This window comes from Anopheles marshallii, chromosome 2 (genome assembly GCF_943734725.1).
Source record: "Anopheles marshallii chromosome 2, idAnoMarsDA_429_01, whole genome shotgun sequence".
NCBI lineage: Eukaryota > Metazoa > Arthropoda > Insecta > Diptera > Culicidae > Anopheles > Anopheles marshallii.
The window spans coordinates 49,518,943-49,533,138 of NC_071326.1; the positions used below are offsets into that span (position 1 = coordinate 49,518,943).

The following is a 14,196-nucleotide window of genomic DNA, read 5'->3' on the forward strand; positions in this document are numbered from 1 at the left end:
TTTACTCAGCAAACCAGGCTACTTTTTTGATAGAATACATTAAAATAAACTAAAAAACAAATGTTTTATATGACAAAGAAATGTTTTATACGGGGCGCCCCGGTGGCATGATGGTATCGGCGCCGGTTTTCACACGAACGGACCGGACCAAAATCCCCAGGGCCAATCCCCTGTAGCAAGGACTGCATGGTTTGCTATCCGGCTACGTGGTAAAATAAGTCGATACGGCCAGGCTGTTCTAAAGAAAAAAAAATCTGACAAAGAAAGCTATTTTAGACCAATTTAACACCTTTTTTGCTTAGATTTTTAGATTTTTAAAAACTAACTCAGTTGTCAAATTTCCAAAAACCGCGTATCTCGGGGACTGCCTGCACTGCTACTTGTACCTTTTCGCTCTTCTGAGACTGTATGAACACATTCGCAGTTGTTGGAGGCGGTGTTTAAGAAAAGTGCACATGTGGATTATTGTAGGATTATTCAAGATTTACTATGATATCGGTTAAAAAAGGCGCTTTCTTCACCCTTCTTTGTTTGTTTCACACCCCCTCGATTGGCCGGACAATCCTGCTATCCGGACAATTATTCGGCCCAAAACGGCCAATCTTTCGTGGGTAATAAATGCAATTCCACGACGCAATATACACGACTGCACTTGACAGAAAAGTAAAATGCTGGAATGCGTACAAAAGAGCGAGACGGAAAGACTACGCGTTTCGGGTACGTCGTATTTTGTGTGTATGTGTATACAGCGCAGTGTACACGTGCTTTACACAAGTTGAGAATGAACGACTCTCATTCAAATGCATAAGCATGTTTTCCCATTTTGCTCATTTGTTTTGTGGTCTTTACAGACGGGTTTGTAAACCTGAAAACTGGGAAATGTGGAATAATGACGCGTTAAACTACGACCTTAGCCTTTTGTATGTCGACAAATTAATGTGTGGAAACTGCTCTTTAGATGTTTTGAACAATCACAAAAAGCAGTTCATGTGAAGCTATGTTAACGGTGCAGATTGGTGCTCTGAACACTTTGTGTTTATCTCCGTATTAATGAATGCTTCAACCCCTTCCACGCCCTCGCATAAATACTCTCAAGCTCGAACCAATGGCACAGATAGTGACGGGGAATGCTAAAGAACTGTATCGTATCTTATCAGTCGAACATGATTTGCTGTCCAAACCACCAATCAATAGTTTCCGATAAGCATACATTCGGCTGTCCAGGTTTGATACGTTGAAACATACCTTAAGCTATGGTCGAGTGAACTCCAATAAAAAAGAAACACAAACAAGTGTTGGTGGCAGAACCGTTTACTACGTACGATCTCCAATCGCCGTTATGATTTCTCACTCATTCTCATTCATTCGACGCTGCTGCAAGGTGTTGGCTGCGAAGCTATTTTTGCGCCCAAACTCTGCTCATTTTCATCCGCCGATTCAGGATTCTGTTCAGTGCTGGTCTAGCATAACACTGCACCAATAATGTCCTGGTACTATACGGTAAGTAGAATTCCCGTCCAAAAACCATGCATGAATGCGACCGTGTTAAAGGTGTGCCGTTGTGTGTTCGCTTTTGGCATCGATTTTTCCCCTCACATTCCGGAGCTTGGGCTCAATACATATTTGTTTTGTTCAGCCTGTCCCTACGGTGGTTCCGGTGGAGGGGTTTGATGCTTCCGCGGATGCCAATGCACTGCGCGGTGCAATGAAGGGCTTTGGAACGGACGAACCAGCCATCATCGACATTCTTTGCGCTCGTAGCAACGCCCAGCGTCAGCAAATTATGGAGCAGTACAGCAGCGAGTTGGGTCGGGTGAGTAGCAGCGATGACTCATCGTGCCGAGAGTGATTAAATTACTAACTGATTACGTATGTTGGATTGTAGGATTTAATTGAGGACCTGAAATCCGAACTGGGAGGCAAATTTGAGGACGTCATCGTCGGTTTGATGATGCCACCGGAAAAGTATCTGTGCAAGCAGCTGCATAAAGCGATGGATGGTATGGGAACGGATGAGGACACGCTCATCGAGGTCCTTGCACCGCAAACAAACGAAGAGGTGAAGAAGATCGTCGACTGCTACGAGGAGATGTACAGCCGACCGTTGGCAGAGCATTTGTGCAGTGAAACCGATGGTAGCTTCCGGCGACTGCTTACCATGATTATCGTCGGTGCTCGTGATGCACAAGGTACAGTCGATGCGGATCTTGCTGTGGAGCAGGCGAAACAATTGTATGACGCCGGTGAGGGTAAGCTCGGTACGGATGAGGAAGTGTTCTACAAGATCCTTGCCCATGCATCCTTCGATCAGCTGGAGATTGTGTTCGAAGAGTACAAGAAACTTTCTGGTCAAACGATCGAGCAAGCCATGAAGAGCGAATTGAGTGGTGAGCTTTACGATGCACTGAGTGCGATCGTGGAATGTGTCCAAATGGCACCTCATTTCTTTGCCAAACGACTGCATAAAGCTATGGATGGGGCCGGCACGGACGATGAGAAGTTGATTCGTATCATCGTGTCACGATCGGAGATAGATCTCCAAAACGTGAAGGATGAGTTCGAGCAGATGTACAACAAGACGCTGTTGAGCGCTGTACGGGTAAGTGGATGGCATGAGTCTTGCAATGTACCCCGTAGTTTGTAAAACAACCCTGTCCGAATGGCATCTTAGCTTGTAGCATTATTGTAACGCTGCCGACCATGTTTGTGTTGTATTGACATTGTCCTGTATGTTTTGTTCTTTTCATTATGTTTACCTCTGACTATGGTATCCGGCTCTATGGATACGGTTTAACCCGAATGATGCATCAATAGGAGGTAATCATAGACATGCTAGTCCGCACTTAAAACCGTTTCTGCATCATTACTGGCAACTCATTTTCGAAAAAGAGTTGTAATTTTGTAAATTTGAATACATTAGTGATGCAGATACGTTCCAGGTGCTATAGATATCCTCCTAAGCTATATCTTGCAGTAATATATCTATATCTGCATTATCTCCTCCAATAACTTTCCTCGCTAACAAATGGTGCATATGCGATAGTTGGGCCGAATAGAAGTTTGTTTAACGGAATTGTTTTAATTTTTTTCAGAACGAGTGCTCCGGAGACTACAAGCGAGCTCTTTGCGCCCTAATCGGCGGTGCCTAAGCATGTAATAGATGCTCGATTAAGTTCATGAATAATTTGTACCCTACACCACTACACCGAGAGCCAACAATATTTAATCAACGCACTCTAGTAAACGTTTGCAAGGCAAAAGTTTGGACGCGACGTTTTTGTTCAATTTAGAAAAAGTTCCTGGAACTTTGTTCGATAATGGCCTTTTTAGCGAAGCGCTTACTCAATGTTGTAGCCTTGTTCGGTTTGCCTTATGCAGCGTTGCGCTAGAATCATAACAGTATTTTTATGCACAACAATCGGAAATAAAGCATTTATTGTAACCGTAAATCAATGGATGTGTATGGGTTTCTCGTGGATTTATATTGTTATAAGTATCAATTACATTACTATTAAGTAGCTTATGATTTATACATTCCTCTCATTTGAATGTCCAGCATGACCAAATCTTGCTATCATTTAGCTATAGATCCAATTGCCACGGCTTCCGACACTACCAGAGCGCTTTTTATTACGCTCATGCGCTGCATCACGGCGACCGAGAACTGGACTCCCACCAGAACCGATATTTCTTATCAGTGACTTCAATCCTCTGGCTTGGTTTTCGGCCGCCCCGCCAATGCTGTTCGACTCCTGAGCGATTATGTAAAAATCGTCCACGATGTGCGTTGGTGGTGGAATGCCAAACGGTTGCAAATCATTCAACGAAAGCATGCTTGAGGATGGTCGCGTTGAATACTTAATTCTGCCGTCAGCTGTAAGCCGCTGGTCGCCACTGGACATAGCACCACTCAATCGTGAATGATGACTGCCGGAACCTGTGGACTGAAGGTGCTGCTGCTGCTGCTGGATGCTGGCCAGTTTACTCCGCAACAACCCATTCTCTTCCTGCAGCTTTTTTATAAGACATCCCTCGGATTCGGCCTTTGCAATGATGGGCTGTGGCATGCATTGGTAGATGGTGGACAGGAAATTATGCAGTGATATAAGCAACGTATCTTGCCATTGTTTGGTGAAGCAAACTGCAAAAGCTGCATGTTCCTCGGGATTCTTGCAAAAAGGAAAAACTAAACAGATGCATCCATGAAAAATTACATACATATCGCGGATGACATGTTCTGAGCGCTGTGCACTGCTACTTACAAAACCATTCCTTCCATTCACTCTGATTAACAAGTTCGGGTGAAAGTTTAGTGAAAAATTCCGTTATTTTGTCCGTCTTGCTCGAGGTATATGCGACGATGAGGTAGAATTTCAATACCGATTGCTCCAGTTTATTAACCGCTGCAAACGAAAATATATTAGTGCCATCACATCGCGCTCGGAAGAAGAAGCATTACGACACACAAACGCATCATGCGTGTAGGCTAACAGTGCTTTACCGTTTCACTTACCGGTGGCGAAATGGTGCTCCAAATTACGAAACAAATGATTATTTAAATGTGCCCACAGCTCACGCAACCCTCCCAAATCGTGATTGTGTATCAGCAACAGTATCTGTTCGATCACTTTATCCACACGAAAGCTTTTGTCTTTGTCACTCTTTAACTCGTTGTCGAACACTTTCAGCGTGTTGGAAAACCCACGGAATAAAATATATTCACGGATTAGGCCATCGATGTACTGGATGTGAGCCATTGTTGAATTTACACGTACAATTGAAATGATCGTCAAGAACGATTTCCTCAATGATTGTTGTTTGTTGATGTTGATTATGGTCAAGGTACAGAGATCTGCTACCGGAGGTGTGCATTTGACAGCGTAATGACAGCCATCAAAACACTATGGGCCAACCATGCTGGAAAACTGTGTTCACCACATATTTCGATCGTACTGTTTGCCACTGTAATTCTGCAACTTGGCTCACGAAGCAACAGAAAAAAACTAAGTTTTTCAGTTTACTTTTCATTTTATCCTTTTATACAATGTTTCAAAATATGATAACAAATTCCTGCCGGTAGGTCGTTGTCAACAAGGACCTGGTTGTGCAGTCTGTCAGATTAGATTATTGCTGTCAATTGTATTTTCCAAATCAAAACACGGATGGTGGCGTGAATTACAATTTCGTGAATACTTTTGCCATTTCCAATCATGTCGACGACACGCGTTAAAACGAGAGAAACCAAAACGGGAGAAATTATTGCGTACAGTGATACTGCCATACGAAACAATGCATCCGCAGTGGAATATTGCCGAACTTCCATGGCAGCATTATCGGGAAGTACTGCAGGTACTGGCAACAATAGGTGGGATCGTATCGAAACTCTTTTTGGATAACATTGTTTTTTTCTTTCGAATCATTCACAGGTGTTTTGGGACTAACCGGTGTGCTAGGATTTCTCTTCTACGTGCTGGCCGTTCTTGGCCTGTGGCAGATGCTGCTATTGAAATCGGGATCCAATTGGCAGAAGTATTTCATCAGCAGGAAAAGCCTTCTTACGCATGGGTTCCTAAGCGGTCTGTGCACCTACGTACTGTTCTGGACGTTCTTGTACGGTATGGTGCACGTGTACTGAGCGAACACAACGTACGCAACGGGTCACGATGAACACCTAGGCTAATACTATGGTAAATTATTTTTTCTCCAAATACACATACCATCTTTTACCATCAGCAAGCAGATTGTTGTTCTCTGCGTAAGGGGAAAGAACTTGTGCACCTGTGTTTGCACAATGGCTTAACGCAACATTTAGAATGGAAGGTGGTAAACACTAAGGTGCATTCTCGTGCAACATGCTTTGGTGTTTTGGTGGACATGAAAAAAACAATAATTGGCAGTAGACTGCAACGTCTAAATAAATAACACACCCTTGTCATCTAGGTAACGCACCGAATAGGTGCGCAGAAACAGGTGCTAGTAATATTCCATTGTCACTAAAAACGTTTTAAAATAAAATATAGTAAGAATTGGTGATGCGCACAATGATTCTGAATGAATGAATGATTTAAATCTTTCTAGGGAGTGAATTAATTAAAATCTCCAAGAAGAGTATTTATAACTCTTTGCGATTTAACTCATCCACCGATCCGATTTAACTCAGAGACCTTGAACTAACGATTTAAGCCGTGAGTTAACTTTTGTGGGAGTTGAAACGCGATTGAATTCTTCACGGCGATCTTGCACTCACGATTTAATTCGCGAATAAACTCTCACAAGAGTTTCTCCACGGCTACCTTTAACGCACGATTTAAATCGCGAGTTAACTAACGATTTAAATCATAAGATGAAGGACACACGCCACCTCCCACCCCCCTATCGCTTATTTGAAATTATTAATGTTCAAAGGGAGTTTAAGAGTAAAATCTTCATTCTAACTCTTCAACTCGGATTTAAATTCTTAAAAAAAATTAAGTTTTCCATCGTTAGTAGCAATAGCTATGCATCTGAAAAGATTTTGTTTTATTTTGTTTTCCATTCTTGTCGCACACGGAGAAAACTCTGGAACAACTGGTTGAAGAAAACTCATTGCTTTCGTGATTAAAACTTCTGATTGCTAAATTACAATGTTGTCAACATACCGACCGGTCTTAGCCGCGCATGTGACCATTGCGATGTTTATTATTTATGAAAGGTGTAACGTTGCCAAACCGTACCGATCCGCCGATCGGGAGGGCCATGCTGACGTACTAAACTAGAATCTTGCGTTCCGACAATTATGGATTTCATTCCTTCAGAAGTGACCGATAAAGGCAACAAAAGTAATTCACAGACATCAGATCAGTAAATGCCAACCAGAAGGTACGGTTGAAGTTACCCTTAGAGATTTTTTTTCTGACAATCCGGGTTTTAATGCATGACAAGACCTACTTGACAATGGTTAGCAAAGACTTTTGTGGTGTCCGAGTACTTTACGTCCTCCATAAAAAATTAAGCGTTAGGCGTTCCCTGTTCCCTGACAATCAGCGTAAAGCAAATGATATTTCCTTCAGAACTGGCGTTGATTCGAGATAAGGTCTGAAAGTGTCTTCCGGGAGTTACTGTGGTCGTGTGGTCCTTCCTGATCACCATGTTAAAAGAATACTGGAGGCGATAGGCGGTAAGAAATCCCATCCGAATCTTAGGAAACACCATCTATCCGACTTTGTAGCCAAATTAAATTGTTGTTCCCGGGTCATATCCTAAGGTTCACGATACCCAGGGAGACAACTGTTCCCCAGAGTTCGTCTGAGAGACATGAATTGTAAGCTAACCAATCGCACCACATTCATTCGTAGTCAAGTCTTATAGTGGATATTTTTTTAAGTTATTGAATATCTGCATGCACACACACATCGAGTGGTGCTGTACGGACAGAAAAAAAACAAATTGTTCCCACCATTTATCGCGGCTAGAACCACGTGCATATCAGATGACAGTGATTTGAATCAAATTAACTTATCATGCTCATCATCAGCATTACCGAACCATAGCTCCTTTACGTTACCGACCAGCCAGTCAGTCGGCATGGCCATATTATTTACATTTCCCATCCAAGGGAGCCACTTGAGTACAAGACGCCACAGAGCCCTGCGAAAGTGTCGTCCGGGCTGTGTGTGTAGCTCGCATCTACACCTATCAATTTACCAAACCACACCAGCCACCAGGAACAATTGGGTGACTTCATCTATTTTATCGGTCTTTATGAAATCTTTCATCTCATCGACAGTGCGTGTTCGTTCTGGCCACGTTCAACGAGCTAATCGCTATCATTATAACTTCTCGGCAGCACGTGCACACGACCACGGTGTAGAACGAACGAGAGTGAAGAAAATTGGCCACGCGGACTCTCGCCTCATGATAACATCCTATTGCAGGTACACTACGGGAAACAATGCGGTACGTTAAACAAGAAAACCCTACTACTTCCGTGGATAGAAACAATTTACCCTTCGTAACGGAAGCGCAAAGTGACACTATCTTGTCCACGTATCGCCCCTTCGTACCCCTTTGTTCGATTGCCCACCGTACGTCATCGTTGCGTTTGATTGATTAAATCACTTTTCATCACCCTCTCGAGTTAGGCTTTGCCGCTCGACTCCCTTGACGACCGGCTCAACATCCAACGCGGGAGAAAAAACCACAAACCCGATCCCCCGGGTGGTTTTTACACCGACCGGAACAATATGTCCGGGGTGGATTAGGAAGGCACCGGTTATTATACGCTTCGCGCACTGAGTAAACAAATGATTAGGCGGAAGTACATCAAGGAAACAAATCAGCCAGGGTGTTTGTGGTGTGGTTCGGGAAGCGTTTCGGGAGTTCCTTCCGGCTGTGAACTGGGTGAGTGTGTGTGAAAAGTGGGCGTTTTGCGTAATAGCAGGCAGGCAAACAAAAAACCAAGTGTTTAGTTTGATCATCAAAGGAGGCGTCCTAGTGTGATGTTTGATGTTTATTTGCTCTTCTGGGTGATGTTCAAACATTTTTCATGATATTCACTCAAAAAAAAAAAAATAATAAAATCATCAACAAATAATTAAATTGTAAAAAATAATCTACTTTTAATGCTATAACCCCTTTACTTGAGCATCTTATTAACAGTTGTCGAAATTAATCCTAAAAATACACAGCGACCTCAGCTCCCCTATTGTTGGTATCCAATCGAACGCTAAAGTATCGATTACGAGATGCTCCTAACGAACAGGACCGAAACAGGCCGGAATGGGAAACCAAAAGGAAAGGATCGAATTGTACGCGTACGCTGACCGTTTAAACCATTTTCCCGTTCCGATTGAAGGTGGATTCTACCGACGGAAGAAGCAAAATAAATCCTCTCCGCAAGGAACCGACCGGGGCACCGTAGGCAGCAGTTGAAATAATAAAACGAAACGCTTGCTACACCGCCAGGCGCGTTGAAAGTATCGATATCACCTTGCATTACTCCGCCGGCCAGCAGTCACTTGTTATGATCGCATGATCGACGGATTGACAGTGGTCCGACCGGGGGTCGGTTCCCTTTTTCCTAACCGTTTTCAGCAATGGCGGTATCCTGTGGGCGAAGATGCGGCCAGGGTTGAGGGCAAGTGGGAGCGGGTTAGGATGTCAGTACCGGGACGGAAATGTTATTATTGGAGTGAGACGATATTTTAATAAAAGAAACATAACCACGGACACGGGAGTGGGTGGAGGGAGTGAAAAAAAAAAATGGAAGGAAGTGTAAAAGGGAGGAAACTCCATTTCCGCTTGAAGTCATCGTTCTAGTGTTGCTACTTTGAATGTTTAAATGTTAGTTGTAATGTGCTATAACGTTTGTGAACTGCAACTAAGTAGATAACTTAAGGTTTTATTATTTTTTTTTATGAAAAACAATAGCTTAAAAGTAAAGAAATGTGAATATGAACATCACATAGCTAATTTATATTTAAATAAACTGAAGAAAAACTCTCAATTGTACTGAAATATTGAAATGATTGCCAATTGAGCTTAAAGGACGGTTAATTCTCCAACAAACCAATGAATGTTAGCTTCGTTTGTGAAGAAAAATCTGCCCCCGGTTTAAAGGACACAATTATTGGCTGCAATTAAAACTATTTGAATGTGTCGTTTGCTACATACCGTGTTGGAAATAAAAGTGGAACTGTTGTTGCTGTCGCCGTTATTGACTCATGTGGATGTTTTTAAGGCTTCACCAATCGATACTGCCGGTACAGCACCCGGTTCCGGTCAAGTTTTACACGATTTCATTCATTCTGGAAACAGACGCTGCCGATTGAGAGCTTGCTTGAACATTCACCGGAAAATTGAGGAACTATGGGAGCCCGGGACGTTTCCCTGAAGTAAGATTTGTTACCACGAGGTACTGTAGAAAAAGATAGTCGCGGTTACTTTGATGGGAATGATTACAAGCATTGTGATGCGCAACCGGTGCGAATCGCCTACTATATGGAATGTTTAAACAGTTCGCTTCAATCAACTCAAGAACACATATAGAACTACCTTTACGTAAAAATAGCAATCTAACGTGAGATTGCTATCGTAATTAACGCTCACGGTAAAATGAATAGTCAAAATAAATGTTAAACAGTCTCTTAAATAAGAGCATTTCATAATTCGGCATGGCAGCGAACCGCCCAACACCTACCGGCGACGCACACGTAATGCAAAGAACAGAACAGAACGGAAACTGCTGTCCCGGCCGGTCGCACAAACAACCCATCTCGACGTAACGGAGCTGCGTAGTCGTTGGCGTTGCCCTTTGTGGGGCTTCATTTTCATTTCAATTTACACCCCCTCTCCCCCGCCCCTCTCACACGCTCGCCACGCACTCTACTTCATTACACCCTCATTTATTTCTGCGGGAAAACCAAAAGAAGCGATGAAGGAACAGAAAAAAAGAAAAGCACAATGGCGTCTATGATGTGATCCTGGGCGGGAGGCAGCATAACACTAGTACCTGGAGTGAGTGCGTTAGTCTTCGCTTAGGGGTGAATGAGTGTTGAAGGGGAAGGGCACCCAGGGGGGGAAATGGAGCGGAAAAGGGAGTGGAATATAATCAATTTCTTTTGTCGCGTTTTTCTCACACGCCATTTTGTTTGCGATGCAGAATTGAAAATAGATGTTTCAGATTCGTTAAAAAAAAACAGAAAATACTAGAGAAAAGTAGTTTTATTTTATTTTTTTTTGTGGTTAAATAACTATAATATAAGTATGGGATAATATAAGCTTAAAATTATGCTTAACTATGAAGTCTTGTTTGTTGTAATAAAAGTTTACAGGTAACACATTTGTTGGACAATATCGATCATCAACGGGATTCAATTTATATTTCCCTGAAGTTAGTGACCCTGAACCAAACGAATATCGACAAAAAAAGGACTGTTGTCCGGCAGTGTGGAGCTTATGAACAAATTAGCACACACTTCATTGGCCATCCATCGATCTGCCCCAAGCAGCGCTGCGTTGTGTGCCCGAAACCTTCTTCCCGGTCTCTTCTTGAGCGGATTTCGAACGAGCAACCCTAACGAACCCTCGCTTTTCCCTTGAATGGACAATTGGATCGAATGATCGCATCGTAGGATCGCAAATTCATCAATGAAATGGCCTGTTTTTGTTTGTGTTTCTGTTACTACGATCCATTTACAGTCATCTTTCATTGCTCCAAAGCCTACTTGATCTCAACAAGCAATTCCAATATGGTAAGGTGTGGAATGGAACAAAGAGAGAAGAGAGAGCCAAACCAGTCCGTTGATCAGATCGGGCAGGCTGACGGAAGCAGGGAAGGAGACACATTTTGACGTGCCAGACCACCCGGTCGGATGCAAAACAGAAGGCAGCATCCGAAAGACAGACAATTTGAACCAACTGCCCTTAAGGAGTATATTCGGCGGGAAAAGTGAACCTGCTGTGAGCTATAGTTCGAGGGCAGGTCATTTCCAAGATCCCGATTCTTTCCTATGTCCGCAGGTCGGTCACTGGATCGGCTGAATAACCCCTTTCCCTTTAGAAGGTAATCCCGCACGATACAGATTTTCTCTCGCGTCTCGTCTTACAACAACAGCACCCCCTAAAACGCGACAGGATCAACGGCCATGGGGTGTGCTGGGAAGGGTGGATCACGGACAATTGCGTTCTCTCATTCCAGTTTCGTGACGCTCGATTGAACATTACGTTGTACGTTGATCCTGTGCCTGACTTTTTGCCGATCGATGGTTCAGGCGGGGGGGCAGGTATCGATCCGGAAGGGCCGCAGGTTGCGGATGGATGGGGGAACGAAACTGTCCGGACTTTAGGAACGTCACGATCAACGTGTGTGAGTGTGTCCGGCTTGCTACTTCAAGAAGCAACCTGACGTCAAGGAAAGTGTCCGTGTTCTTCCGAATGTCAGCAACTTCGTGACCAGTTCAGACATTGATGCAAGTATCCTGTTTCGCTTCGAACTGCCGGAGGGGCGTTTTCCTGCCATTCGATATCGATCGGCCAGCACAGTAACATAACGGGAACTACAGCAAAGGATGAGCATAGATCGTACGTTGTGGAACGGGGACACGACCAAAGTGCAATACTGGGCGATCTGAAATTTTGCGATCATTATGGCCAAGTTGTTGTCTCTTCATTGATTATTCAAACATGTTTGTTAGGTGATGTCACTTGTTTACAAATGTTCAAGACTTCCAAGCAGCTACTCCATCAGTCCGCTTATCGAGAACGAACAAAGGATTAAGATGCATCAAGTCGAAACAAAACAAGCATGGGAAAGGTTCAACATGTAACTGATAGTTTTGTTTCCCTTAAGAACTGATATCTCATTGCCCTTGTGTTGCGCTAGTAGCGCCGATTGACATGTTACAAATCAATCCCACGTTGATTTCCATTGCATTACAAACCGGATAGAAATGTCGCAGGAAGAGTTCCTGTTACAATGTAGGCGCTTCCTACGGATGCAATACTTTCCTTGATTCTATCTGTCAAACTTTTCCTTTTGCGCTGGACTTGTCTCGTCTGGACAAACTTTACCAGTAGGTGGTAGAAAAGGAGCAAGGAGCAAGGTGGCTAGAAGTATCAAATTAGCGATGATCGTTCGGTCATCGGGTATCAGGTACTCGTCAGATAAGCAGGGAGGGTGGAGGGAGTATTGGAAGGGAAGCAGAAAAGATCGAGTGAGCTATCGATCCTTGGGCGCTACGCAGCCGAAGGATATAGCTGCATGGTAACTTCTGTTAGTTGAACGCTGTCAAAGAGAAACGTACTTTTAAAACAGTGAAAAGGAAACAGCCGATGAAAGTAAAAAATACAGTAGAGGCTGTAAAATGTAACACGATGTGCTACTGCGATGATAATCGGTGAGTGATCTTATTCTAAACAAATATAGTTAAAATATCAGAAATAAATGGTTGCAATTTAAATTCTAATTTGAAAAATATATTGGTTTGCTTCTCGATTAAAACTTTCGCTCTTTAGCAGTTCAACTTTATGCAACAGTCAAAATTGTAATAGTTGTAACAACCAATTCTGTTGACGGGATAATCCCCCTGAAGGTATGCAAAACTATTACAAAACACCCTATTAGTTGCTCCAGTTAGTAACTTCACCGGAGTTGAGCATTGATCTGTTAGTTATTAAAAACAATATTAACATATTTTAAAACACCATTTACTGAAAACAACATCTATTAGGGCATAGTAGATTAATGGGTGGACTGGAAAGTATAAACAGAACGATTTTTATATGACGTTACTTGAAAACGGATGACGTAAAACAGCAGACTTTTAGTTTGCCTTGTTGTTTACACTCTTAACTACTAGCTTGTGCGTCGGAATTAAGTTTTTTTTCGACGCTTCCATCAAAATACGACGCATTCCACCCGAAAAGCGAAAAAGCATTGTGGCACAAATGGTGCTCTATTCCCTACATCTCGTTGAGTCAATTAGCAAAATCGGAAGGTGTGAGTATCGGACCCGTACGAACCGCCATCCGAATGTTTCGTGAGGAATCAAGCTTTGAGGATGCGCAGAAAAGTGGTCAAAAGCCAGGACCTGTGGGCCACAAATGAGACCGGAAAATCAGAATGGCTTTCAAAAATAAAACACAAAAGTTCTATTCGAGGCTGGGTACTTCAAAGAGCAACGTCCAACTTGCCAAGGCAGGATTTAATCTAAAGACCTTCAAAAAGTAGAAAAGCCAAAACGGAGTGAAAAGCAGGCCGCATGCGTTAAACCGCGGGCACGGAAGCTGTATGCGTTTTGGCAAATCCGGATGCATCGTCATGGACATTTGAGACAACAGAAACAATGAAGATCGATAGTGCATTCGGGAGTGTTTAAATCGCCGTTTGTTACCAATGATCCGAAAACATGGCGGTCCAGTGTTGTTTTGGGCCAGATTTGGCATCTGTACATTATGCAAAAAACACGATCGAATGGAATGATGAAAATAATGGTACCGAAATGAGGTCGAAAAACTTTAGGCCCTCGCACAAGGCACACTTAAGAAAACACTTCAAAAGCAGCAATCGATAAATTTTGCGGAAGACTGAAAGAAAATGTCCAATGTCGTTGTGGAGAAGTTTGTGCTGAACCTGATGAGAAGCGTTAGGGCAAAAGTGCGATCATTGGCGTATTATTACTTTTTTCAATTATTACTTTTTTTATTAAAATAACTAAA

At 43.0% G+C, this 14,196-nt stretch overlaps 3 protein-coding genes across 3 annotated transcripts; 2 read left to right on the top strand and 1 right to left on the bottom strand.

Moving 5' to 3' along the window:
• Positions 1-1,482: 1,482 nt before the first annotated feature.
• LOC128709572 (annexin B10-like) lies at positions 1,483-3,149 on the top strand. The gene is made up of 4 exons (XM_053804579.1): positions 1,483-1,500; positions 1,637-1,813; positions 1,886-2,599; positions 3,093-3,149. Exons 1-4 carry the CDS (start codon positions 1,483-1,485, stop codon positions 3,147-3,149), a joined length of 966 nt encoding a protein of 321 aa, XP_053660554.1.
• A 429-nt stretch (positions 3,150-3,578) lies between these two features.
• On the bottom strand, positions 3,579-4,757 carry LOC128708060 (WD repeat-containing protein 91). Its single transcript, XM_053803018.1, has 3 exons — positions 4,514-4,757; positions 4,263-4,403; positions 3,579-4,186 (listed from the first exon to the last, which is right to left on the bottom strand). Exons 1-3 carry the CDS (start codon positions 4,755-4,757, stop codon positions 3,579-3,581), a joined length of 993 nt encoding a protein of 330 aa, XP_053658993.1.
• A 453-nt stretch (positions 4,758-5,210) lies between these two features.
• Positions 5,211-5,635, top strand: LOC128707814 (ER membrane protein complex subunit 6). The gene is made up of 2 exons (XM_053802772.1): positions 5,211-5,349; positions 5,427-5,635. Exons 1-2 carry the CDS (start codon positions 5,211-5,213, stop codon positions 5,633-5,635), a joined length of 348 nt encoding a protein of 115 aa, XP_053658747.1.
• Positions 5,636-14,196: the final 8,561 nt, after the last annotated feature.

What these genes read in the sequence shown, in the direction of transcription:
- LOC128709572 (XM_053804579.1), top strand. An exon ending in ACAGCAGCGAGTTGGGTCGG is followed by an intron (nt 1,814 to 1,885) that starts GTGAGTAGCAGC and finishes GTTGGATTGTAG; the next exon opens with GATTTAATTGAGGACCTGAA. An exon ending in CGCTGTTGAGCGCTGTACGG is followed by an intron (nt 2,600 to 3,092) that starts GTAAGTGGATGG and finishes AATTTTTTTCAG; the next exon opens with AACGAGTGCTCCGGAGACTA.
- LOC128707814 (XM_053802772.1), top strand. Translation starts at nt 5,211, where the DNA reads ATGTCGACGACACGCGTTAAAACGAGAGAAACCAAAACGGGAGAAATT. An exon ending in ATTATCGGGAAGTACTGCAG is followed by an intron (nt 5,350 to 5,426) that starts GTACTGGCAACA and finishes AATCATTCACAG; the next exon opens with GTGTTTTGGGACTAACCGGT.
- LOC128708060 (XM_053803018.1), bottom strand. Translation starts at nt 4,757, where the DNA reads ATGGCTCACATCCAGTACATCGATGGCCTAATCCGTGAATATATTTTA. An exon ending in GGAGCACCATTTCGCCACCG is followed by an intron (nt 4,404 to 4,513) that starts GTAAGTGAAACG and finishes TTTCGTTTGCAG; the next exon opens with CGGTTAATAAACTGGAGCAA. An exon ending in TGAATGGAAGGAATGGTTTT is followed by an intron (nt 4,187 to 4,262) that starts GTAAGTAGCAGT and finishes GCATCTGTTTAG; the next exon opens with TTTTTCCTTTTTGCAAGAAT.